Source organism: Bos taurus, chromosome 21 (genome assembly GCF_002263795.3).
Source record: "Bos taurus isolate L1 Dominette 01449 registration number 42190680 breed Hereford chromosome 21, ARS-UCD2.0, whole genome shotgun sequence".
NCBI lineage: Eukaryota > Metazoa > Chordata > Mammalia > Artiodactyla > Bovidae > Bos > Bos taurus.
The window spans coordinates 22,909,168-22,933,471 of NC_037348.1; the positions used below are offsets into that span (position 1 = coordinate 22,909,168).

General features: G+C 39.0%; 1 protein-coding gene and 1 non-coding gene across 15 annotated transcripts in view; one reads left to right on the top strand and one right to left on the bottom strand.

Moving 5' to 3' along the window:
- Nucleotides 1-24,304, bottom strand: part of CPEB1 (cytoplasmic polyadenylation element binding protein 1) — a 110,458-nt gene that overhangs the window by 63,127 nt on the left and 23,027 nt on the right. For 12 of the 14 annotated variants that reach the window (XM_059879425.1, XM_059879426.1, XM_024982331.2 and 9 more), the window contains exon 2: nt 15,803-15,977. Coding sequence is in view for 8 of the 14 variants with exons in the window: in XM_024982331.2 (XP_024838099.1) it covers nt 15,803-15,977 (175 nt within the window). In the remaining 6 variants the exon portion in view is untranslated. Of the gene's footprint in view, nt 1-15,802; nt 15,978-24,304 lie in introns of those variants that run through there. The other 2 variants (XM_059879424.1, XM_059879423.1) reach the window with 1 other exon arrangement.
- LOC112443326 (small nucleolar RNA SNORA65) lies at nt 17,836-17,968 on the top strand. The gene has a single exon (XR_003031663.1). It is a non-coding gene; the product is annotated as a small nucleolar RNA SNORA65 (small nucleolar RNA).

Consider the following 24,304-nt stretch of genomic DNA (forward strand, 5'->3'; position numbering starts at 1 on the left):
GCAAATTCTAAAAATAAATTAATTTCCTTAGCCAAGTAAAAGAGTATCTAAAAAACTTCAGCTAACACTCAAAGGTGAAATGCTGAAAACGCCCATTCCTGTAACCCCTCCCACAAGACCAGAAACAAGACAAAAGATGCTTGTCATTGTCACTTCTATTCAACACTCTACTGCATAACCGAAGCCAGTGAAATAAGTAATGGGAAAAAAGTAGAAGGACTGGAAAGAACAAAACATTCACAATCTGCAGACAATGTATTTGTGTATGTAGAAAATTCCTTAAGAATCTATAAGTAAACTCTTGCTGGTGTTTAGCAAGTTTATGAAGTAAATTTATCAAGTTCACTAAAGGTAATATGCAAAAAGCTGTTTTTCTATGTACTAGAAAATAATTAGGAAACAAATTTTTAAAAATTCCGTCTACAATATTATCCAAAGAGTCAACCAAAGAGTCAATCTCAAAGATTAACACAAGAAACATCCTCATTTCCTCAAAAGAGAAAGATTTCTGAAGTATGGCATGAAAATGCTAACTGAAAATTTAAAAAAATCAATTAATTGGAACCATCTTAAAATGAAGAACTTATCATCATCAAAAGACAACATTAGGAGACTAAAAAGATAAGCCCCAAATGCGGGAAATATTAGCAATGCATGTATCCAACAAAGGTCTCCGCCAGAATAAATACTGCCTACAAATCTGACTCGCCCAACTGAGAACAGCATCCATGACTGCGTAACTACACGGTAGGACAGTATTTGAAGTGGCCAACAACATGAAAATGTTAAAACCTCAGTAGGTATTCGGAAGATACAAATTTTAAACCATAATGGGTAACATTCCATCCACAAGAACAGCTACATGAAGAAGAGTTGATAATTTCAGTACTTGATGCTGGTATGAAGCAGCTGGCACTAACACACCCTGCTGGTGGGAAAGTACTGTAAAATAGTACAGTTTCTTTGGGAAAGTTTGGAATTATCTATTAATTTTAAAGAATCTCAAACTTAGGGAGCTTGTGTGTCAGGATTCATGCACAAAAAAAATCATTCCATCACTGTTTAACAGCCCCAAACTAGAAACAACCTAAATGTTGAACATCAAAACTGAAAACTGTTAGGTATTTCGTGATAACTCTATACAGCCATCAATGTTAACAAATTACAGTTGCATGCAACATGAATGAGTTTCATAAAAGCATACAATAAAGTTCAAATTTTAGATACATTTTAGTTTTATAGGCATGGGAATAACATACATCAAAGAAAACACAGAAAAATAATGGTTGCATCTGGAGAAAGGGAAATGTGATCTTTAGGGAAAACATGGGGGTCTTTGGGGGTACTGGTAATGAGAGTAGTACTTATGTGGGTACTGTATAATTTATTAGTGTGTACAATGGTTTTAGCAATTTCTTAAGTATGGTACCCTTAATTTAAGGAAGTCAAGCAAACCAGTCCAAAAATGAACCAAGTAAAAAATGATAATCTAAGAAACCAGTGGAAGTTACTAAAATCTAAATACATGATGTATGCATATCACACATCAAAACTACAACTAAAATCCTAAGTGTTAGGAGGGTTCTGGGAAGACGGAAGAGGAGGAAGCACCAGGAATCTGTCTCACCAGCTAGGCAACAACTGTACTAGCTGAATCTATAAGGATGCAACTATTTCAGGACTCTGCTGAAGTCTGTTGAAGGTTTGCAACTTCAAAGGGAAAACTCAGAAGGTAAATGGCTGTTAATTTCAGTCAATTTCAGCTCTCAGCACAGTAAAAGCCATCTATGCCCACATGTTCCTGTAACAGTTAGGACAGTTTGTGGGAGTAAGAGTATGCAAAAAGGACTGTCTCCTGAAAATCCTGTGATCTGTGCTCTGATCACTGACTGTTCCTTCTGATCACAAAGGTCCAGACACAGGTAGGCAGCCATTCTTGCACCTTGTTGTTGCACTATTCAATTGCTGCAAGGCCCACCGCCTCCAGCTGAAGTGGCTTGCAGAAGATTAAATGGGTTGGTGCCATTCCCCCAACCTTGCCCCCCACTTTCATCTTTTATTTTTCACCTTTTCTCATGGGAGCCAGATATTAAAGACTACGGCATTCTAAAACAACTGCATGTATGGGGAAAATTAGATGCGGCTGCATGTGCCCAGGGCAAGGCTCAGTAAACACCTGTGGGGACTCCTCAGGCTGATCCTTGACAAAAGCAGGCTACAATAACCAAAACAAAGCAAAACCATAAAAACAGCAAACTATGGGGGAGGAGGAGAATTAATTTTCCAGACTTACCATATTATTAGATTCAGACATACAGCATCCAATGAAAAAAATCACAAGGCATACAAAGGAATAGGATAGTATGGCCCATTCAAAGGAAAAAAAAAAAAATCAGTAAAACTGTCCCTGAAAAAGACCTAATGGCAAATATGCCAAAGAATTTAAACAATGATCTTGAAAATACTCAAAGAACTAAAGGAGGATGTAGAGAAAGTCAAGAAAACAATGTGTGAAATGAACAATGGAAATGTCAACAAAGAGAGAAAACCTAGGAATTTCCTGGCAGTCTGGTGATTAGGACACTGAACTCTCATTGCCAAGGGCCCAAGTTCAATCCCTGGTCAGAGAACTCAGATCCCACAAGTTGCACAGCATGGACAAAAAAGAGAGAGAGAGAGAGAGAGAGAGAAAACCTCAAAACAAAACGAAAAAAAGAAATTCTGCAGCTGAAAAATGCGCTAACCGAAATGAAAATTTCACTAGATAGTTTCAACAGTATATTTGACCAAGCAGAAGAAATCAGTGAACCTAAAGATAGCACAATGAAAACTGTCAAGACTTACGAACAGAAAGAAAAAAGATTTAAGGGATTTCCCTCATGGTTCAGTGATTAAGAATTTACCTTGCAATGCAAGGGCATGTGTTCTATCCCTGGTCTGGGAACTAAGATCCTGCATGCTGCAACTAAGCCCATGCACTCTGGAGCCTGTGCTCTGCAATGGAAGAAGCCACTGTAATGAGAAGCCCACGTGCCACAACTAGAGAGTAGCCTCGACTCGCCACAACTAGAGAAAGCCTCTGTACCACTACAAAGACCCACCAGAGCCAAAAAGTAAATAGATACTTTTAAATAAAGATTTAAGGTAAATGAACAGAACACCAGGGACATGTGGGACACCATTAAGTAGACTAACAAATTCATCCTGAGAATCCCAGGAGGAGGGGATGTGGGGATGGAGGCAGAGAGAATATCTGATAAGAGATAATGGTTGGGAACTTCTGAAATTTGATTAAAATGAATATAAACAATGAAGGTCGAAAAAACTCCAAGTGAGGTGAACTCTAAGAGACTCACACCAAGCCACATTATAATCAAATTTTTAAGAAAAAAGACACAGAGGACCTTAAAAGGAGCAGAGAGAAGCAAATCATCACATACAAGGATCCTCAATAAGATTATCAACAGATTTCTTATCAGAAGCCATTGAGGCCAGAAAACTGAGGGCTGAGAGTCAAATTGTTAAAAGAAAAAGAACTCTCAACTGAGAATCCTGTACCCAGCAAAACTGTCCTTCAAAAGTGAGGGAGAAATCTAGGATATGTCCAGATAAACAAAAGCTGAGGGAGCTTGTGACCAACCTGCCCTGTAAGAAAAGCAGCCCAGCAAGGGGAAATGAGAGGACACTGGGCAGTAACCTGAAACCACATGGAGGAAAAAAGATCTCAATACACGGAAATATACAGGCAATTACAAAAGCAAGCATGACTGTTAACAAGGGCTGGTAGCTGTATCCTTTTTCTACATTATCTAAGAGACTGATACATTTAAGGAAAAAAAAACAATGTAAAAGCTAATATTACTGTAACTTTTGTTTATAACTCCCAATCTTATTGTCTACATAATTTAGGGGACTAACGCATCTGAAAGAATTTTAAGTTTATCTTTTGAGGTACACACTAGTATAAAGACGTAATTTTATGACATCAAAAACGGAAAGGGGTGGGAACAGAGCTGCAGAAGAGCAGAAATTTTTCTATGTTATTGAAGTTAAGCTGCTGTAAACTCAAATTATAGTCTTATAACTTTGACATTAAAAGTAATCCCCATGGCAACCACAAAAATAGCTACAGAATTTACACACCAAAAAATTAAGAAGGAATTTAAACATTTCACTATAAAAACATCAACTAAACACAGAAGACAAGAATGCAAAAAAATGAGAGACAAAAGGCTATAAGGCATATAGGAAAAATGGTAAAAGTCAGTCTTCTCCTTTGTTGCTGTTTTTCAGTCACTTAGTCATGTCCAACACTTTGTGACCCCATGCACTGCAGCACACCAGGCGTCCCTGTCCTTCACCATCTCCCAGAGCTTGTTCAAACTCATGCCCATTGAGTAGGTGATGCCATTTAACCATCTTGTCCTCTGCTGTCCCCTTCTGCTCCTGCCTTCAATCTTTCCCAGCATCAGGGTCTTCTCTAATGAGTCAGCTCTTCACATTAGGTGGCCAAAATATTGGAGCTTCAGCTTCACCATCAGTCCTTCCAGTGAATATTCAGGATTGATTTCCTTTAGGATTGTCTGGTTTGATCTCCTTGCAGTCCAAGGGGCTCTCATGAGTCTTCTCCAACACCACAGTTCAAAAGCATCAATCCTTCGGCACTCAGCCTTCTTTAAGGTCCAACTCTCACATCCACCATGACTACTGGAAAAACTATAGCTGTGACTATGTGGACCCGTGCTGGCAAATTAACATCTCTCCTTTTTAATATGCTAAGCTGGTCATAGCTTTTCATCCAAGGAGCAAGCGTCTTTTAATTTAAAGGCTGCAGTCACCATCTGCATTGATTTTGGAGCCCAAGAAAATAAAGTCTGTCACCATTTCCATTGTTTCCCCCATCTATTTGCCATGAAGTGATGGGTGCCATGAACTCATTTTCTGAATGTTGAGTTTTAAGCCAGCTTTTTCACTGTCCTCTTTTACCTTCATCAAGAGGCTCTTTAGTTCTTCACTTTCTGCCATAAGGGTGGTGTCATCTGCATCTCTGAGGTTATTGATATTTCTCCCTCTGATCCTGATTCCAGCTTGTGCTTCCTCCAGCCCAGCATTTTGCATGATGTACTTTGCATATAAGTTAAATAAGCAGGGTGACAATATATAGCCTTGATGTACTTCTTTCCCTATTTGAAACCAGTCCATTGTTCCATGTCTGGCTCTTAACTGTTGCCTCTTGACCTGCATACAGGTTTTGCCAGGAGGCAGGTAAGGTGATCTGGTATTCCTTCCTCTTGAAGAATTTTCCACAGTTTGTTGTGATCCACAAAGTCAAAGGCTTTAACGTGGTCAATGAAGCATATGTTTTTCTGGAATTCTCTTGCTTATTCTGTGATCCAGCGGATGTTGTCAATTTGATCTCAGTCTTCTCCTTATCAGCAATTAAATGATATAAATGGATTAAACTCTCCAATCAAAAAACAGAGATATGCAGAATGGATAAAAACACTTGATCCCATAGATCTAACTACAAGAGACTCACCTGAGATCCAAAGACAGAAACAGAAGGAAAGTGAAAGGACATAGAAAGATATTACACACGAACAGCAACCAGCAGACAGCCGGGGTGCCACACTAAAGGCAGGCCAAACAGACACAGAAAAGTTAATACAGACAAGAAGAGACTCTGTATGTTACTAAAACCCTCAATATAACTATACAATATATAATTATCAAAATGTATGAAGCAAAACTTAAGAACTGAAGGGAGAGAAACAGTTCTACAATAACAGTCAGAGACTTAAATATCCCACTCAGAATAGTGAATAAATGACAGAAGATATTTAAATAAGGAAGTACAGCAGCTGAACAACAAAATTAACCAATTAGATTTAACAGACATATATGGAACTGTGTGTGTGTGTTCAGTTGTGTCAGACTCTTTGCAACCCCATGAACTGTAGCCCACCAGGCTTCTCTTGTCCATGGAACTTTTCAGGGAAGAATACTGGGATGGGTTGCCATTTTCCTCATCCAGGGGATCTTCACCACCCAGGAATCAAAACTACTTATCTTGTGTCTCCTGTACTGGCAGGTAGATTCTTCACCACCAGTGCCACCTGGAAAGCTCATGGAACATTCTATCCAACAGCAAATACACATTATCTAGTGTCTATGGGACATTTCCCATACTTCAGGCAACAAATAAAGTCTCCATATATTTTTAAAGATATCAAACAAAGCATCTTCTCTGACAACAACAGGACGGAGTTAGATAGAAATCAGTAACAAAATTGAAACTGAAAAATTTACAAAACTGAGAAAACTGAGTAACACTTTTAAACAACCAAGGAATCAAAGAAGAACTGAGAAGGGAAATGAGAAACCTTCAGAAACAAATGAGAACAAAACACAACATACAAAGACTTAAGGGCCACTGCAAAAGTGGTGCAATGAAGGAAATCTGTATCTAGAAAAGATGACATTAAAAACAAGAAAGATCTCAAAGCAACACCCTAACTGCAACTAAGACCTGATGCAGTCAAACAAGTAAATAAATGTTATTAAAAATTCAACATCCTTTCCTGAACAAACCCTCTTTTTTAACAGAATAGGAACAGAATGAAATTACCTTCATATAATAAATGCCATATATGTAAAACCCACAGAAAATGTCATATTCAATGGTGAAAGATTGGACACTTTTTCTTTTAAGATCAGGAACCAGACAAAGATGCCTGCTTTCACCAACTTTTATTCAACATATTACTGGAAGTTTCAGCCAGAGCAATTAATTAAACAAGAAACATAAAAGGCATCCAAGTTGGAAAGGAAAAAGTAAAATTATCTGTTTGAGTAGAATACACTCTTATATGCAGGAAATCCTAGTCTCCACAAAAAATGCTGTTAGAGCTAATAAATGAATTCAGCAAAGCCAGCAGATACCAAGCCAACACACCAAAATCAGCTGCATTCATATACACAATGAACAATTTGAAAAGGAAATTACAAAAACAATACCATTTATAACAACATCAAAAAGAATAAAATACTTAGGAATTAACCAAGAAGGTAAAAAACTTGTAAATTAAAACTACAAAACACTGCTGAAAATAATTAGACAACATAAATAAATGTAAACACATCCCATGTTCATGAATTGGAAGACTTCATATTGTTAAAATGTTAATGTTATTCAAAATGATTCAATGCAATCCCTATCAAAACCCCAATGACTTTTTGTAGAAACAGAAAAACCTGTCCTAAAATTCATATAGAATCTCAAGTGACCTGAACAGTCAAAACAATTTTGACAAAGATCAACAGAACCGGACTCAGCATTTCCTGATTTGAAAACTTACCTCAAAGATATGGTAATCAAAACGGTGCAGTATTAGCATAAAGACAGACATACAGACTGAATAGAAGGTCTGGAAATAAACCCTTGCAGACATGGTCAAATGACGTTTAACAAGATGCCAAGACTACTGAATCAGAGAAGGCGATGGCACCCCACTCCAGTACTCTTGCTTGGAAAATCTCATAGACGGAGGAGCCTGGTGGGCTGCAGTCCATGGGGTTGCGAAGAGTTGGACGCGACTGAGCAACTTCCCTTTCACTTTTCACTTTCATGCATTGGAGAAGGAAATGGCAACCCACTCCAGTGTTCTTGCCCGGAGAATCCCAGGGATGGGGGAGCCTGGTGGGCTGCCATCTGTGGGGTCGCACAGAGTCGGACACGAGTGAAGTGACTTAGCAGCAGCAAGACTACTGAATAGGGGAAAGAACAGTCTTCAGTAAATGGCGCTTGGAGAATTGGACATCCACTTGCAAAAGAATGAAGTTGGACTCTCACCCAATGCCATGTTACTCAAAGTGGATCAATGAACAAAATATAAGACCCGAAACAATGAAACTTAGTAGAAAACACAGGACAAAATTTTCACAACACTGGGTCTGGCAATGATTTCTTGAATATGACTTCACAGGCACAAGTAACAAAAGAAAATAGACAAATGAGATTTCATGAAAATGTAAAAACTTTGTACATCAAAACACACTATTCTAGTAATAAAATAAAAAGTCAACTCACAGAATGGGAGAAAATATGTGCAAATCAACATCCAATAAAGAATTAACATCTAGAATACAGAGAGATACTCCTAAAACTCAATGAGAAACCAAACCACTCAATTTAAAAGTGGGAAAGGGCATGAACAGATACTTCTACAAAGAAGATACAGAAATGACCAATAAGCACATGAAAATATGCTAAACATCACTAATCACAAGAGAATGCAAACCAAAATTACTATGAGACACCACCTTACACCCATTAGGATGGCTACTATCAAAAAAAAGAAGAGAAAAGTGTTGGTGAGGGTGTGGAGAAATTGGAACCCGTAGGCTACTAGGAGATGATGAAGAACAGTAGAGCCTCTGTGAAAAATAGTATGGCAAATTAAAAAAATTACTGTGTGATCCAGCAATTACACCTCTTGGTATATACCCCAAAAGAGTTGAAAGCAAGATCTCAAGGAAATACCTGTACACCTATGTTCATTCACAGCAGCATTAATCACAATAGGTAAAATGTGCAAGCAACCCAAGTACCCATCTGATGGACGAATGGATATGCAAAATGTGCTGCATGTGTACAATGGAGTATATTATTCAGCCTGAAAAAGGAAGGAATCTGCTATACGCCACAACATGGATAGACCTTGTTAGGATAGGACATTACCCTAACTGAAATAAGCAAGTCACAAAAAAGACAAACACGTGTATGATTCCACATATCTGAAGTTGGTCAAAACCATAAAGACAAAGTATAATGGTGGCTGCCAACAACTAGGGGAAGGAAGCATGGGGAATTACTGCTCAATAGGTAGAGTTCCAGTTTTACAAGATGAAGAGTTAGGCCGATAAATAGTGGCGACTTTTGCACAACTATGTGAATGTGTCTAGTATCACTGAATTGTACACCCAAAAATATTTTAGATGGTAAATTTTATTTTTGCCACAATAAAAAAAATCCTAGATGTTATCAACATTGAATGTGCAAACAGAATTTAACATAAAAAATCTTTTCTTTTGGCCATGCTGCACACCATGTGGGATCTTAGTTCTCTGGTTCTCTGACCAGTGACTGAACCTGCAGCCCCTGCCGTGGGAGTGGAGAGTCTTAGCCACTGGACCACCAGGGAAGGCTCAGAAGTCCACCTTTCAAAAAAGACACGACCCAGGTGAGTTTGGGGGAAAACAGATTTAAGTGTATGTATGGCTGAGTAGTCCCTCTGCTGCCCACCTGAAACTATCACAGCATTGTTAAGTCACTTCAGTTGTGTCTGACTCTGTGTGATCCTATGATTGTAGCCTGCCAGGCTCTTCTGCTCATGGGATTCTCTAAGCAAGAATACTGGAGAGGGTTGCCATGCTCTCCTCCAGGTGATCTTCCCAACCAGAGATCGAACCCTGTCTTCTGCACTGACAGGTGGGTTCTTTCACAAAATAAAAAGTTTAATTAAAAAAACACATGAACACAGCAATGCTCTCATGACTGCATGCTATATATACACACACCATCATAATCATATACTACCAGCATTTAGTAAGTGCAGTTACAGGCATTATTCAGGTATTCAATACACGTATCTTATTCAAGTGTCACAAAAATCCTATAAATGTGTATTATTACTACTCCTGTGTCATGAAAACTTAACCTTTAAGGTTAGATCAAGTCAGTAGCACCGCCAGGATTTGTTCTCAAGGAACCTGCATCCAGAATCTGCACTTAATTTGTGTATGTTTATTATGAAATGGGCAAACTGAGTATGTTTTTCTTCAAACTATAACCTCCCCACTTAGAGAACATACATGTTTATATTTATACCACCACATAGTGGGTCGGTAACAATCTGCAACAGCCAAGAATGATCCTGCTCCATCTAATAGAGCCAAACAGACAATAGAACACGTGAGAAGCTTTTCAGAGATGAAAACCAAGTCACTCTTAAATAAAGGTAGGATTTTTCGAGGCAGAGAACATTCATTTAAGCACCAGAACAGCATTCCTGCCATGATTTCATCTGAGTCAGCAATTTTAATTATACAACATACAGAAACACACCAGACAGTATAAAAGAAAAGAACTCTGGGGCACAGTTCTGGAGACCTTTTTGGGCTGATACCACAGCTTATATGCTACATGTATTCTTTTAACTACACAAAGTATTTTTTAATATAAACAAAAACTTTTGCATCTCCACATAGTCATGGATTCAGCTTGACAAGTGTCATGTCGTTCCACCCCATCACTATGTGGAAATGCAAATGTCCAAGAGGAACCAAGGATCACGAAGGATAAAAATAGAGCACTTCACAACCAAGTATCAAAATTGACTAGAAAGCTGTGGTCTCTAAGACATGAGGACAGATGAACAATGGAAGAGAAAAGCCTCCAGAAACAGACGTGCACATATAATACAGATGCTTGACTTACGAGAAAGGCGACAGCAGTACAGTGATAAGAGATTTTTTTTCCCAACGTGGTGCTGGGTCAACTGTCCATCTATGCAGAACAAAACGAACCTTGACCTTCCACCTTACATTGTGTACAATATGAAATCTAAGACGGGTTGCAAATGTTAAGACTGAAAGGTAAAAGAGTAAGTTTTCTTAAATGAAATGCAGAATATCTTCATGACTTTGGAACAGGAAAACACTTCTCAAACAGGACACAACAAAGCATTAGCCATAACTGAAAAGTTGATAAACTGCACTCCATAAAATTTAAATTGTTATTAAAAAATACCAATTAAGAGTATAAACACAAGCCACAGGTTTGGAGAAAATATTTTTTATTATATATATCAGACAAAGAACTCATAGTGTAGAATATATAAAAGAGTAAACAGAAAATAGCTGTAGCTAAACAGGAAAAAGGCAGGTAATTCTAAAGAAATATTAGTGTGTAAGACTTGAAGAGGCACTTCAGGAAAGAGGATATGCCAAGGTTAACAAACATTATGAAAAGATGCTCAAGTTCATAAGTCATCAGGGAAAGGAAACTTAAAACCACAATAGAGATGCCACTACATACTCACCAAAATAGTCAAAGGGAAAAAAAACAATACCAAATCTTGGTGAGGACGCAGAACTAACCCAAACCATCTGACAGTGAATGTCACAAGTGTAAACTGGTGCAACTGCTGTGAGAAACTGGCAGCACGCATTAGTGCTGAAATCACAGATACTCCACCAGCCAACACTCCCAGGATACACCCAATACAAGTAAGTTCACCAAAACACACGTTCAGAGTAGCACTATTCAGAATAGCCCTAAATGTCTGTTAACAGTAGAATAAGCTGGAATATATTCACACAACAGAATACAGTACAGCAATGGGAACAAATGATCCACAACCACTGGCTGTGAATAGGTGAATCTCACAGCTGAAGAGCACACATTTATGGTTCTATGTATGTAAGTTCAGAAACAGGCAGAACATATGCATTTAAAAGTTAGCACAGTGGTTTACCCTTCACTAGTTAAGAGGCTGTAGGGCTGCCGGGGGCTTCTGGTCTACTATCTCTATATACAAGTGGATATACAAGATCTGTTCAGTGCGTGAAAACTCACTAAATTTGCATATTTATCCTAGTAAAAGTATCATACTTTTAGGTATATATCATACATACTTTTCTGTATATAGTGTCATACTCAGACTAAAATTTAAAAATTTAACTGTTAAAGCCATATATTAAAGGTTTCAGAAAAAAAAAATTATTTTATGGGACGTAAGACTTCCCAAGAGTAATTTCAACTGTCTCCTGTTAGCTGGGATTGAATATATTAAAATTTATTTCAGAACAGCTTTTAAGATAATTTAGGGATGATACTCTCAGAATAAAAAAGGAAACCATCTCAGTCAGAAATTCAATATATCCGGCTACAATTATATACTTCTTTGGTCCTAAATTGAAAGCTGGCAGTTCATCTAGATCTGCATTGCTGGTTACCTATGTTCAGCTGGAGACAGTGTGAGCTCTTCACTTATGATGTGGACTTTTCTGTATGTGTATTACATTATAACAAAATAATATTAATCAGCGTTTCAGTCCCACCCCTTACTTGCTGTGAACTACTTTAACTTATCTATTCCTCTTCTGAGCTTCCAACTACTTTAGTCTCTGAGAGGTCTCATCTCAGTGAGTTAACATGAAACTTTTCCCTCCAGACACTGCGCCTCAGGCCCATCCCATAGTTAAGAAGTCCCTTAAAGTCACCTTAACAGTTTTCACACTTGACAGACACGTAACAATAACTCAGTTCATTTATGTTTCAATCACATGTCCATTTACAGCCCATTTCCTTCCTTCCTCAGAATTTTAAAGGACTAGGCGAGGAGTAGGGAAGGGCCCCTGAGGAGGCAGGCACCCTCTCTGAGGAGCTGCCTGGATGAGGGGTCCAGCTCTGGCCTAACCTCCCAGCCCCACCCCAACCCCACCGACAACAACAAAGGTCTTGCCGCAATACCAGCCAGAAAACTCCAGCCTCCCGCAACGTCTCCTGAACCAGAGGAAGTTTCCCTGTGCGTCAGCTGGTGGGCATTCAGACAGCTCCAGCCGCCCTCCCGCCCTCCCTGCCCCACATCATCCTCTCAAGTTCTCTCACCTCTACTCAGTCAAGGACAAACAGCGAGTCTACTGCCTTACAAGGGGTTCAACAACCTTGTGTTCCTTCTTAGAAGCAATTTCCATCTACACAAATGCTCCTCTCTGGAGACACTCCCCTCACTCCGCTTGACAGTGGAAGCAGCGCCCGCCTTGCTGTGCTCCAGCAAGAGGGGAGAGAGTTACCCTGCATGCTGCCTGCCCCAGTCTTCCTAGACAGCTCAGGGAAAGGCTGAGGTGAGGTCTGTGGTAGAGCGACAGCTCTGTGGCCTCTTTGGAAGCCCCCAGTGAGGTATCTGGCTCCCACTCTTGGGGACTGTCACTGTACCACAGGTCATCTAACCATCTTCGACCTCAGCTTTGGACCCCAATGTCAATCCTGAATCAACAACAAACCTAACTCAATATCCAATTACACTGAAGTAACTTTTTCTTCTTCAAGGCTTATTTCAAATGTTGCATCATCCAGACAGTGTTTCTTCACTCCCTAACCAACACAGTCTCTCTCTCCCTCCTTGGACCTTGTTCACAGCACTTTTCCAGTAACACCTTACCAGCTGACTTGCAAAGTTCTGATACGACTCTCACTGCATACTATATGCAATGAAATTCTGTCACAGATAACACAAGCCTTCTAAGTGATAAATCAAACACTTGTTCAAATGAAAAAAACAAATAGCATATAACTACTGCAAAGTTAAGTGTACCTATATGAAGCAAGTTGCACAATTAAATGTACCTATGCAAAATCCAAATATCAATGCTGAAACACTGTGCCAAGAAATACTCTTTTTTAACAAGTTGTTCTTATTATAAAATATGTTTGTTACAGAAGAATTAGTGGGGAAAAGCACACAGGAAAAAAAAAAAATTAGCCATTACACTTTCACTGTTACATTTACACCTTGCCATTCCAGTCTTTCTATGCATATATACATCCCTGAGACCACACTGTTTTGTACTTTGCTTTTTCACTTCAGGTACTGTGACTATCTACATCATTAAGTAATCCACTACAAACGTATTAATAACTGCAGGACATTCCACTGTACGGCTACTTTAGCTTTTGTTGTCACCAAACTGCTCCTAGTTATAACACTGTTCTAACCAATCTTGTTCCTGGGTTTCTATAATGCTGATTATCTACTTAGGTAACAAGATTACTTCTGACCAGAAGCTATAAGTTCAGGTTAAAGTGCTTCATGGAAAATACACACCCAGGTTTACTTGTGCATTAACCACAAGGTGGGTTTTTCCTTGCTGCGTAAGCCTGGGAATGCTGCTCTCTGCTCCAGGCCAGCAGCCCCGCCTCACCTCTCAAGATCCAGAGCCCACACCCTGAACCAGCATCTCAGGCGGGGACGAGAGAGGTGACCACACAGCAGGGGCTAGGTACGTGCAAAGGGCACAGAACACCAGCTACCTTGACCAGAACTTCTCCTACAATTACGGGAGGTCCCTTCAAGCTGCAGCACCACTTCCTTACTGAGCACCCCCACCAGCCCCCAACAAGGAGAGCCCTGTGGGGCATCTGGGGCCGGCACCATCCTGTCCTACAGCTGGAAAAAACTATCTACTTTGTCTCACTGCCCAAGGTCAACCTTACAACCCAGGTTTCCCTTATTTCTTCCAGGTACTCTTCCCATCCATTGCACTTCTTGAACCTATGCCCTGAGAAGGCCCCTCTGTAGAGCTCAAGAAGTCTACACCTTATAGGTTGGCCAGTCTGTGACCAGAACCTGGGTCTTACCACTGAGGCCACTGGGTGCCCTGGCCAACTGTGAACATGCACACCTCGAAGCTCCCATCTCACTGACCAGGAGTCCTTTCCCTTACTCAGGTCAACAACCTAGCATTAGCTGAAAAACGCTCTGCTATAGACCATAAATGTTCCAGCGTGTCTGAAGCAATCCAGTGAGATTTAAATCACTGTTGACTGTCATTCTTACTGGAATATAATTCATGCAACTTTCTGAAAAGAGAAAAACACAACACATAGAACCAGGCAGGTTCTCTGAATCTTTCACTTGACACAAGCTAAATAAAGAATAAGAGTTAGCTCACGGCTTACTCCAATTAACAGGAAACATTATACGTATACTTTTTTGGAAGTCAGAAGAGACAAGACCCACCCGTATCCCTCAGTTCCCATTTTCTTCTCTCACTTTTCTCCCAGCACAATTTAATAAATAAATTTCTATGGGGCCATCTCCTTCCTAATAAACTTTCCCCTTAAACACTTACTTTATGTTCACATACTTCTGCATTTTTGTGGGAATTATTTCCAAGGCAAAGTTAAAGATAAATCAATGAATTTACAACTAAAGAAACAGCAATTACCAGTCCTTGTTCTGAGAACCCCTGTTTTACCAAATATTTTCAAGGTCCATTTAAAAAATTAAAAATATGTTCGCTTTCATCTAAAATAAGTCAAAGAATAGTCCAACAACATTCCCATAATATGTTGCAACTCCCACAAAGATTATAAAACACTGTTGGGACATCCAAGCCTCCTTGAGAAGAACTGTCTTCAGGAGACACTGCCCTCTCCCTTCACTGTTCTGTGGAACACCCTAAATATCAGGAAAACCAAATGCTTGTTGACTTGCACGCATTTTAAAAGCAATTAAAATATCCAAGAGCTGCATCATCCAGTATAGTAGCCGCTAGTCACATGTGACTACAGAGCCCTTGAAATGTAGCTAATTCAAACGGAGCTATACTGTAAATGTAAAATATACATTGGCTTCTGACGTCTTAACACTAACAAAAGACTCTCTCATTAACAGCTTTTATACGGATTATACATTGACACACACTATTTTGACTATGTTGGGTTACATCAAGTATTAATCACTTTTTAAAATGTTTCCAATGTAGCTATAAGAAAATCTACTGTAACATGTAACTCATAATTGTATATATAAATAGTCTTGTCACCTCTGACCTACTTTTTTCACGTAATCAAAGGATGTCTTCACCCCACTGGGGACCCAATCCACAAGGCAAACTATGAAAGGGGTGAAGTGCTACCTGAGATTCAAGGTCATTCATAGACTTCACAAGGAAGCGGCCTAGAAACAGCAATGCTCACGTGTCTAGCACACCCAAGTTTTCAAGTCCAAGTCACCTGGCAAATGATCATGAATTCCTTGATTTACGGGTGTAGTGCAGACTCTACTGAAATCCAGAGAATTATCCAATATGGCATTTATCCTTCGAAAGATATTGGCATTTCTACACGTGGAGAGTGCAGGTGCTTCCTGGTTGTCCCAGCAATCTTTTATCCTTCCCGCTTCTTCTTCCTAGACACAGAAAAAAGGTGTTTAGGTTTTCTATTCTCCCTGTTGAGAGAAACTTCACACCTCCTTTTCCTCTATAGCCCAAAACAAGTTAGACAAAGTAACAAAGACTTGAGTTTCTTGCCTGTATACTAACATACTTAACTCTCAGCAGGAACCCTGAGAGAACAGTAAGAGGGAAAAACACTGACATGTAAGATATAAGAACCGTCTAACATAATGGGACTTGCATAGAAGCAGAACGGCAGCAACATGAGCGTTAAGAACCAGACACACCTGGTTCAAATTGTGAGTTTACCTATACAGTAGATTATGTGGCAATAAAAGAATGAAGTACTGATACATACTACAATATGAGTAAACCTCAAAAACATGAGGTGAAAAGAAGCCAGTCACACAAGACCACATACTGTGTGAGCCCAATTATATGAAATGTGCAGAACAGGTAATCTAAAGTGGATTAGCTGTCTTCAACTAGGGAGGTGAGGAGGTGGTTAGCCAGTTGTGTCTAAAGGGTACAAGGTTTCTTTTTTCAAATGATGAAAATAATCCAAAAATAGACCATGGTGAGGGTTGCAAAATTCCATAAATATACTAAAGGTCAATGAATTGTACTTTGAAAAGTGAACCTTACAATTATGTAAATTATATATTAATACAGTTGTTTCAAAAGTTTGATTCTGCCATTTATTGGCAGTTACTAACCTCTGTGCTATAGTCCCCACTTGTGAAATGGGGAAGAGCACCTACCAAATCTTTTGATGGGATGTATACAGTACTTAGCATGGTACTGGCGTATGGTAGCTGCTATTTTTACATTTTAAGATATACCTATAGGAAAAGACTTGGGCAGGATCAAGAGTGGTACAAAAACCACCCAAAGGTTTGTTTAAATAACTGATACAATCTATGTGGTCATTAAAAGTGCACACAACTCATGTAACACATCACTGAATGAAAAACAGACTCCCAGGTACATCAAAGTGAACTGAACCCCCACACAAGTGATTTTTGGGTGTTCTCCATCTCAGTCAATAAGACCATCATCCTCCAGGTGCCCGAGACAGAAATCTAGGTACCATTCTTCTCTGTTTGATCTCCCTCACTCACCACATCCAACATGTAAGCAAAGAAATACTGGCTGACAGCTTCAATCTTCTAAAGGGAGTCAGACTCATCGCTTCTATCATTCCCAATTACCTTGGGGAATATACAAAAACAAACAACAATAAAAGTCCAAGCACTGAAACTAGTAGGGCGTCCCTGGTGGCTCAGTGGTAAAGATCTGCCTGCTATGCAGAAGATGCAGGTTCTATTCTGGGTCGGGAAGATCCTCTGGAGCAGGAAATGGCTACTTACTCCAGTATTCTTGCAGGACAGACGAGCCTGGCAGGCCACCGTCCACGGGGCCGCAAGGTATTGGACACAACTTAGCGACTAACAAACAACAACAAAAGAAACTAGAACCTGAGACCCTGTAGCTGAACACATCAAAACAAAATTTTTAAAGCCTGGTGTTATTCTGTGTAACTTATTAAAATCCAGATGTAAGCATGAGAATGACCAGAAATATTTAAGACTTTATAAACTCTGCAGCATGGCCTTAAAGGGACAAACCTGAATTCCACATCATTTTCAAGCTCTTGAAAGAATGGTCCGTATTCTTTGCAAACTGTGAAGATACCCAGAACACAATTGTTTCCCAAGCCCTCCAGGGAGGTGCCATTGAGAATGGTTAAATCCACTGACACAGGCCGTTTTCACAACTGCAGATTTCTAAGGTTAATATTCAACTTCACAAAGGCTAAGATACAAGGATTTATAACCAGTCTGCATACCTTAAGGCTACATGCTCTAGCCACCCGCCACTGCACCTGACCAGTTTTCTGTTGGCTGGTGCAATCCAGTGGTGAGCTAAAAATAACCCCAGCTTAGGAAACAGGGTTGGTTTCTTTCATGTGGATGACTTCTGTGCCGAAAGCATGGGAACAGGCTAGAAATGAAAAAAAAAAAAAAAAAGGCTACATGCTTCATTCATTCACTGTCTAACATACATTAACCAACTGCCTGCTACCCACAGTAGCATTCTAAGGATAAGCAGATTAGACCAGCAACATCCACTGGGGAACAGACGTATCACTCTCCCGACATGTACAACAGGGATAAAAGTAACAATACTATCTCAGAGGGCTTTTTGTGAATTAATACACATAAAGTGGTTCACATAGTACATGGCACCTAACTATGTGCCAAACAAATAAATGCTGGCTCTCAGTAGTGTTATTATTAAACCAAGGGGTTAGAAGCCGCCACAAGGATCCTTGAAGAAAAGAATCTACCTGCTCATTAAAAGGAGAAAAATGAACTAAAAACCTATGTCAACTATTCCTTTGAAGACCCCAGGCCCTTCCATGCCTAATTTCTGTAATAATTTGATTTCAAAAGCTTAATTAGGAACCTCCTTGGTGGTCCAGTGATTAAGAATTTGCACTTCCACTGCAGGGAGTAAGGGTTTGATCCCTGGTAAGGGAACTGAAATCCTGCATGCCACCCGCATGGTGTAAATAAAAATTTTAAAACTTAATTAAAAAAGACTAAAGACATGATTAAAAAAAAAAAAAAGATCAAACTGCCCAAAAGCTGAACCTACCACAGAATACAGTGATCCTTTTAAAATTCTCCAGTTACATAATTCTTAGTTTCTCATTTTTAAAACAGAAACCTTTTATCCATCCCTACCCTTAACAGGTAGCATATTGAAAAGCAGAGACATTACTTTGCCAACAAAGGTCCATCTAATCAAGGCTATGGTTTTCCCAGTGGTCATGTATAGATGTGAGAGTTGGACTGTGAAGAAAGCTGAGCGCCGAAGAATTGATGCTTTTGAACTGTGGTGTTGGAGAAGACTCTTGAGAGTCCCTTGGACTGCAAGGAGATCCAACCAGTCCATTCTGAAGGAGATCAGCCCTGGGATTTCTTTGGAAGGACTGATGCTAAAGCTGAAACTCCAGTACTTTGGTCACCTCATGCCAAGAGTTGACTCATTGGAAAAGACTCTGATGCTGGGAGGGATTAGGGGCAGGAGGAGAAGGGGACGACAGAGGATGAGATGGCTGGATGGCATCACTTGATGGACGTGAGTCTCAGTGAACTCTGGGAGTTGGTGATGGACAGGGAGGCCTGGTGTGCTGTGATTCATGGGGTCACAAAGAGTTGGACATAACTGAGAGACTGAACTAAACTGACCCTTAACAGGCCCATTACTCTGCATATTCTATCTTAACTCTGATCAATTTATAGGTCTGAGTTCATATCCATGTTTTACCACAACCAAAATTGGGTATTTTCCCTTGATTTTCTACTACTGCCTCATAGATTTCACTGTTATTTGTGGCATTTTTGCCATGAAGTAAGATCACTTGTAGCTTTTTTTGAACTTTGTCTTTCACTATAGACAGGAAAGCAAGCTTTAAAGACACATTACAGACTCAAAAGAGAACACAAACCTTAATACTACTGAGAATCATGGATCAATAGGAAGGATTACTTGGTAGGGCTAGAAAAGAAAAACAGTAATTCTCTATATTCACACCTAAAGCAACCAGAGAAAGGAAAACAAAACCCAAAATCAGTAGAAGTAAAGAAAACATTTAAGATCAGAGTAGAAATAAATGAAATAGACAAAGAAAATAAATAGCAAGTGTCAATGAAACTAAAAGCTGGTTCTTTGAGAAGATAAACATTGATAAATCTTTAGCCAGACTTGTCAAAATAAAAAGGGAGGATTCAAATCAGTAAAATTAGAAATGAAAAAGGGGAAGTTACAGCTAACACCACAGATATACAAGGAATCATAATAGACTACTACAAGCAACTATATACCAATAAAATTGATAACCTGGAAGAACTGGACAAATTCTTAGAAAGGTATAACCTCCCAAGACTGAACCAGGAAGAAATAAAATATGAACAGATCAATCACAAGTAGTGAAACTGAAACAATTATTAAAAAACTTTCAACAAACAAAAGTTGAGGACCACATGGCTTCACAGGCAAATTCTATCATTTAGAGAAAAGCTAACACGTGCCTTTCTGAAACTCTTCCAAAAAACTGCAGAGGAAGGAACACTCCCAGGCTCATTCACTAACACCCTAATACCAAAACAGACAACGGTATCACAAAAAAGAAAAAATTACAAACCAGTACCACTGATGAACATAGGTGCAAAAAGCCTTGACAAAATACTAGCAAAATGAATTCAACAACACATTAAAAGGATCATACAGCATGATCAACTGGAATTTATCCCTGAGATACAAATATTTTTCAATATCTGCAAATCACTGTGAAATATATCAACAAATTGAATAAAAACTATGTGATCATTTCAACAGATGTAGAAAAATCTATTGACAAAATTCAACACGCATTTATGAGAAAAACTTTCCAGAAAGTGGGCTTAGAGGGAACCTACCTCAATTTAATAAAGGCCATATATGACCAACTCACAGCAAACATCATTCTCAATGGTGAAAAACTGAAAGCATTTCCTCTAAGATCAGGAACAAGACAAAGATGTCCACTCTTGCCACTATTATTCAACAAAGTTTTAGAAGTCCTAGCCATGGCAGTCTGGAGAAGGCAATGGCACCCCACTCCAGTACTCTTGCCTGGAAAATCCCATGGACGGAGGAGCCAGTAGGCTGCAGTCCATGGGGTCGCTAATAGTTCGACACGACTGAGAGACTTCCCTTTCACTTTTCACTTTCATGCGTTGGAGAAGGAAATGGCAACCCACTCCAGTGTTCTTGCCTGGAGAATCCCAGGGACGGGGGAGCCTGGTGGGCTGCCGTCTGTGGGGTCGCACAGAGTCGGACACGACTGAAGTGACTTAGCAGCAGCAGCAGCGGCAGCCATGGCAGTCACAGACGAAAAAGAAATAAAAACACTCCAAACTGGAAAAGAAGTAAAAATGTCCCTGTTTGCAGATGATAGAAAATCCTAAAGATGATACCAGAACACTACTAGAGCTCATCAATAAATCTGGTAAAACTGCAGGATAGAGAATTAATGCACAGAAATCTACTGCATTCCCATACACTAACAGAAGATAAGAGACATCAAGGAAACAATCCTATTTACCACTGCATCAAAAAGAGTAAAATACCAAAGAACAGACCTGCCTAAGGAGACAAAAGACCTATACCCTGAAAACGAAAACATATGGATGGAAGAAATCATAGATGACACAAACAGATGGGGAGATATATCACATTCTTGGATTGGAAGAATATTGTCAAAATAACTATACTACCTAAAGCAATCTATAGACTCAATGCAACCCCCATCAAACTACCAATGGCATTTTTCACAGAATGAGAACAAAAAAATTTTAAATATGTATAGAAACACAAAAGATCCCAAAGAGCCAAAGCAATCTTAAGAAAAATGGAGCTGGAAGAATTAGGCTCCCTGGCTACAAAGCTACAGTAATCAAGACAGTATGATATTGGCACAAGAACAGAAATATAGTTAAATGGAGCAGAATATAGACAAAAGCCCAGAGATAAACCCACACACCTATGGTCACCTAATCTATGACCAAGGAGACAAGAATATACAATGGAAAAGAGACAGTCATTTCAATAATAAGTGGTGCTGGGAAAACTGGACAGCTACATGTAAAAGAATGAAATTTAAAAACACTTAACACCATACACAAATATAAACTCAAAATGGATTAAAGACCTAATATAAGGCCAGAAACCATAAAACTCTTACAGGAAAACATATGCAGAACATTGACATAAATTGCAGCAAGATTCTCTTTGACCCATTTCCTAGAGAAATGGAAATAAAAACAAAAATAAACAAATGGGATCAACTTAAAAGCTTTTGCAGAGCAAAGGAAACTATAAACAAGATGAAAAGACAACAACTAAGAATGGGAGAAAATATATGCAAACAAAGAAAAACAAAGCATTAATTTCCAAAATATACAAACAGCTCATACAGCTCTATATCAAAACAACCCAATCAAAAAATGGGGGAAGTATCTAAATAGACATTTCTTCAAGAAGACATACAGGTGGTTAAAAAGCACACTAAAAGATGCTCAGCATCAATAATTATTAGAGACATACAAATCAAAACAATATACAATGAGGTATCACCCCACGCCAGTTAGGACGGCCATCAATCAAAAGATCTACAAATAATAAATGCTAGAGAGTGAGTGTGTGAAGAAAAGACAACCCTTCTACACTGTTGGAGGGAATAAAACTGCTACAACCACTATGAAGAATAGAAGAATATGGAGATTCCTTAAAAAAACTAAAAATAGAGCTACCATATGATTCAGCAATCCCTATCTAGACATATATCCAGAGAAAATCTTAATTCAAAAAGACACATGCACCCCTATGTTCACTGCAGCACTATTCACAATAGCCAGGATATGGAAGCAACCTAAATGTCCATCAACAGAAGAACGGATAAAGAACATGTGGTACATATATACAACGGGGTATGAACTCAGCCATAAAAAGAATGAAATACTGCCATCTGCAGCAACATGGATGGACCCAGAGATTGTCATACTGAGACAATAAGATAGAGGAAGACGTATATCATATGATACTGCTTATATGTGAAATGTTGAAAAAAAAAGGGGGGGGTACAAATGTTGTTAAACAGAGACTGGATTACCAGGAAGTGATTGTGGAAGGGATAAACTGGGAGACTGGGATTGTCATATACACACTAGTATATATAGATAGATAACTAATAAGGGCACAGGAACTCAATACTCTGTAATGACCAATATGGGAAAGAATCTAAAAGACACACAACACTGCAAATCAACTATACTCCAAGAAAAAAATTTTTAAAACAGTACTTCTGTTTATCAGTACTATTTTATCAATAGATAAAACTGTTGATAGTTATATTTACTTATATTGGGGGAAAAAATGGTTCACTAGCAATTTCTACTAATAGAAGCTATTTTACAGCAGGTCCACAGTTTTCTCCTCTTCAACAGAAAAGGGCTGACACCCCCATCATGAAACAGTGGCTTTCTCTAGCAATAATCCTCAACTGGAAGGGGGGATGGCAAAGAGCCTACCATCTGAAAAAAGCATTTCCCTTTTCCACAGAGGAAGAGTCCTCCCCCGAACCGTGAATCACTGTTTTGAAAAGCAGAAAGAAAGCCCCTGGAACACAAACACGAAGTTTACCGCTTCAGTATCTTCTCTAGCTTCCACTGGCTCAGGTGTAAAAGTGGAGTGCTACCTATTTGCAGATTTGGTGATAAGAAGAAATATATAAAGTACCTGAAAACGCTCAATAACTTATTAGGGACAAATGTCCCCCAACTCCATCACTGTTATTCAGAAGTATTCTTTCAATTTATCCTACTCAAGTTCACCAAGAAGCCTACAGCACATAATTGGAGGTTGCTACTCATAATACTGTAAAATCTGAACCCTCACCATGCAGCTATGCTTGCCTGTTCAAGAATAAGACCCCAAAATGTTATACCTGTTTGTATGCTATTACAAACCTAGACTTGCCCTATTTGGAAACCTCCAGCCTTGCTTTCACATACCATATAACCCACAATCAACATGGCGATGAAATGGCCATTATTTTAGGTCAAAATCCTGGTTTGGGAATATTTAACTGTCATAAACGAATGCCAATTTTACCATCCCTGGTTTATTTTTATTGTCTTTAATCAACAACAAACAATATCTACACTGCAGACCACTTCAAGACTATTACTGTTAATCATCTGTTATGGCGTCTTCAAAAGCTAGGTGAAGGATTACAGAAGACTGACTGAATGGCACAAAGCTTATCTCCTGATGGGAGTGTTAGCGTGGGGTTCCATGGACAGGAATCCACCAGGGCCCCTGGCAAAATTGTTCATCCTAAAAATTTTGCTAAGAATAAAATTTTCTAATTAATCACTTATTTTTTAGTTAAAAGCCCTGGTCTTTAAGTCTCTTTAACAAATGGGGTTGAGAAAACTGGACAGCCTCATGAAAAAAATTAAACTAGATATCATCCTTTAACACCACACACACCACACACAAAAATAAGCTCAAAATGGATTAAAGACCTAAATGTGAGATCAGACACTATAAAACTTCTACTATAGGAAAACACAGGCAGAACACTCTCTGACATAAATCAAAACAGTATCTTTTTTTTATTGTCTCCCAGAATAATGGAAACAAAAATAAGCAAATGGGACCTACTAAAATCTTTTGCACAGCAAAGGAAACAATAAGCAAAACAAAAAACAACCCAGAGACTGGGATA